The sequence below is a fragment of the Mirounga leonina genome, unplaced genomic scaffold (genome assembly GCF_011800145.1).
Source record: "Mirounga leonina isolate KUSES-001 unplaced genomic scaffold, KU_Mleo_1.0 Mir_174, whole genome shotgun sequence".
NCBI lineage: Eukaryota > Metazoa > Chordata > Mammalia > Carnivora > Phocidae > Mirounga > Mirounga leonina.
The window spans coordinates 10,207,752-10,211,279 of record NW_023270451.1 but is presented as its reverse complement, the minus strand read 5'-3'; the positions used below and the strand labels follow the sequence as shown (position 1 = coordinate 10,211,279).

Below are 3,528 nucleotides of genomic sequence, written 5' to 3'. Positions count from 1 at the left end.
GAACACCCTGTTTAAAGATACCCAAGCTCTTAATTTCCTCTTGCAGAGTAAGTTCTTGGTTTCATTATTTTATATCACTACTCTTTTGGATAATAAGAATCAGTGTACAGTACCCATATTAGCATAGCATGTTACTATTAGAAAGTTTGCTTGACTTAGTTAAGTTTCCATTTGAGATTTTTCATTTAACTGCAATTTATATTAAGATAATAGTTCATAGCTGACTAATGGTCTGAGAGTTTACCTTATTGATATTTTAACAATATACCTTCTACACGTAAAGAAAATGTATCTCCAGAATGTAAAATAAAAATAATAAATATCATTATGAATTACAACTCCTATATTGAGAATAATAATTTCCTATATAAAAAATAAGAAATTATGGATAGCTTTGGTTTCTACACTAACAAGAGAGAAACTGAAAATGGCCTTTTCTTATTTCATTTTTATTTCCTCAGTTTTATTGGTCATATATCCAGGATTCATCATATAAATCTTTCAAAATAACTAGATATTACAAGAATAGTTTATAATTCAGCTCTGATTGCACAAATATTTGACACAGGAAAGCATTTTTACAGACACATACATTTACTTATAAGAATATTTTAATAAAGAAAATAAGTCCCTATATGTCTTACAGAAATTCTATGCAGTTTTTTTCCCATTCAACCATCATTTCAAGTTTTCTATCACATGTCTATCATGTCCAATAAACCAAATTACAAATTACAATTATAATTTTCAACCATTACTGAGATTCACAATGTTAAGAGTTTTTAGGCCTTTTCTAAACTTTCCTGACCTAAATAAACTTTCATATATTTAAACTAGAAGAGGTAATTTAAATGCCATTACTTCTAAATATAGCTTGCAGCAGGTTAATCACTGGGCTTGGTGATCTTCTCCTCCTCATTTACGCAAGACCAGCTAGTAGCTTTACCCCTGCTGCACCAAGCAGAAAGGATAAAGTCCTTGCATTTCTAATAGTTTCAAACCCCAAAAACATACCCGAGAAATAAAGGTTAAATACAAATATTAGGAAAGCTAACATTTGCTAATGATTAGAATAAAGAACATTTTGGGGGATGCCTGGTGGCTCAGTCAGTTAAGCATCTGTCTTCAGCTCAGGTGCCTCTTTGGGCTTCTTACTCAGAGCTCCTTACCCTCTGCCCCTCCCCCTGCTCGTGCTCTCTCTTTCTTTCTCTCACTCTGATAAATAAATGAAGAAAGAAAGAAAGAAAGAAAGAAAGAAAGAAAGAAAGAAAGAAAGAAAGAAAGAACAAACATTTTTCAGTTCAATGTCTCTCCTAAGCTGAAGACATAAAAGAAATAAAGTATAAGGCAGTAGTTTTATAAATATTGAAAAATTAAAATAATGCTAATCACTTAGGTCAGTGGTATATCCTTTCCAAAGTGCCAGAAGATACAGAATGTTAGACTCTAAGGCTAGCTGAACTTAGTATCCAACATTCTTCTTATGCTGCCACTTTGAAATAGCCTAATACTCACTTGCCTAGGGCGAGTCATCATTCAGGCCAAAGGGAACTTTGCAGAATACTGACCACAGTTATCTAAAGAGGCAGGACACACCAGGGGAAACATTTGGCATTCATGTCATTCCTTCACTGTTATGGAAATGTGTGTCCACTTGGCAAAGTTTGTCTTACTTTTCAGATAGCATGAATGAAAACCAAGAGACCAGAGGTATTCCATAGTCAAGTTCCTGACTACTCTGCTCCAATTATCCAACATTCTTGAAAGGATTCTTTAACCAAGCCCTTGTCCAATAAGAGATTTAACAGTACTTGAGGACTACAATATGTCCCATTTCTATTCTATTTCTCTTGGTTTCTCTCTTTCTCACACTAGTGTTAACAAACTGCTACAGGTTTTTACCAAAATACTGTAGCAGGAGTTTGAAATGCGTTATTTTGCATTACCAAAAGTGTTCAATCACATTATAATGGGTGACATTTGCATATAACTAGGTGGCCAAACAATGTCTACTTCCGTGATTTTGCAAATTAGCATAGTCAATGTATTCATCATTGTTCTTGTCATCCTTTCTCAAAACAAACATCAAGTTAATCAGTTCAGCTTCACTCATTGGTGGTGCCTGTTCATTCTCTTCCTCCATATGGATGTGAGTGATGGCTATGGAAAGTTCTAGGCCATCACGCAAATTATTGTCATCATAATCAAGCATTTTGAAATAACGGAGCTGTAGCTCTTGTGGAGACATCTCCGCCTCTGGTTTGTTGATGATGCTTTTTAGGTGCTCCATGATATGCTCTTGGTCATGCACTGTGTTTTCATCCAGGCCCACACTGCCAGGATGGGAGAAGCTTGCTCCAGGCACCTCAGTTCTGGAACCCAAAGCTTAAAAGGCCTAGAGCGGGCCACACAGGAAGGGGGTTCTGAGCAGCCACAGAGATCTCATGTACCCTCGCTTCCCCTAGTTTCCAAGCAGTTTTCCTCAGACATGAAGACTTCCAGTCAACTTTTCCTTATTTCTTAAAGATAGTCTTAACTTATTTGTTTTTAATTGGCAATAGGTTTGGAAGAATTTCCCAGATGAATTGGTTGTTTGTTTTTAGTTACTGAAATTTAGTTACTAATACATATTGTAAAATTCTAGAGCATGAGCAATAATGTTATGAATTATGCTACCTTGCTTTATTTATATTTTTGTGTTGAAAGTTAAGAGAAAGGTGAAGCATTACCTACCCTTTTTTTCTTAGGGAAAAGAGCTTCTTGCATTCTAAATGCTTAGTAATTCTATGTTTTTGAAATGTATAAATAGCTAAAACTTAGTTTTTCTCTCTCTTATAGACTTTGTATTGAGGAAATTTCCATAATTCTATAGTTATACTTCTAATATTTTAATTGGGAACATGTAAGAAAAGTGAATGTGCTACATTATTCTGTAACTGGAGATTCAGTTAGTCAGTATAATGATGGTCTTTTGCCAAAATTAATTCTGACAAGGAACATTGGCATAATATATTAAATGCCAAGCCATAGAAACAACACCCCAGAAATAGGAGCTGATGATTCAAGTTTGGCAGAGTCTCCTTGTGCTCAATGTTAAAAACTAGCTTAAAGGCTGGCCATAACAATGGTTAGAAGGAAGAATTCTTCTTTCCAACATGTTCCTCGAGTTTAAAAAATAATGGAGATTTCAAAAATTGTTGAAAAATACAGGTCTAGAAAATAAGGTCAAGAGATGAACTTGGAAGCCACCAATAAATAAAAGCCACAAATTATCATGGGAAGATTTTTTTTTTTTTAAAGCTTTTAGACAGCTTCCATCTGAGGACTGTGTGTTGGTCTTTACCTTCTGTCCTTTCAGTAATGTTTTAATATCTTTAGGTTTGATAATTCCTCATTAATGTTGTGAGATGGATTAATTTTTAAAGGTAACAGACTTTACAAGAAAATTCATGAATAATTTCAACTCACTTAATTATCTCATGTCTTTACATTTGATCTGGACCTTCTAACTATAGAGAGCTTTTTTTT

The 3,528-nt window shown here is 34.2% G+C and overlaps 1 protein-coding gene across 1 annotated transcript; it reads right to left on the bottom strand.

The window, feature by feature from the left end:
* Positions 1–1,636: 1,636 nt before the first annotated feature.
* Positions 1,637–2,407, bottom strand: LOC118021318 (multiple coagulation factor deficiency protein 2 homolog). The gene has a single exon (XM_035021411.1). The coding sequence runs from the start codon at positions 2,288–2,290 to the stop codon at positions 1,991–1,993; it is 300 nt and encodes a 99-aa protein (XP_034877302.1). The 5' UTR covers positions 2,291–2,407; the 3' UTR covers positions 1,637–1,990.
* Between the last annotated feature and the right edge of the window lie 1,121 nt (positions 2,408–3,528).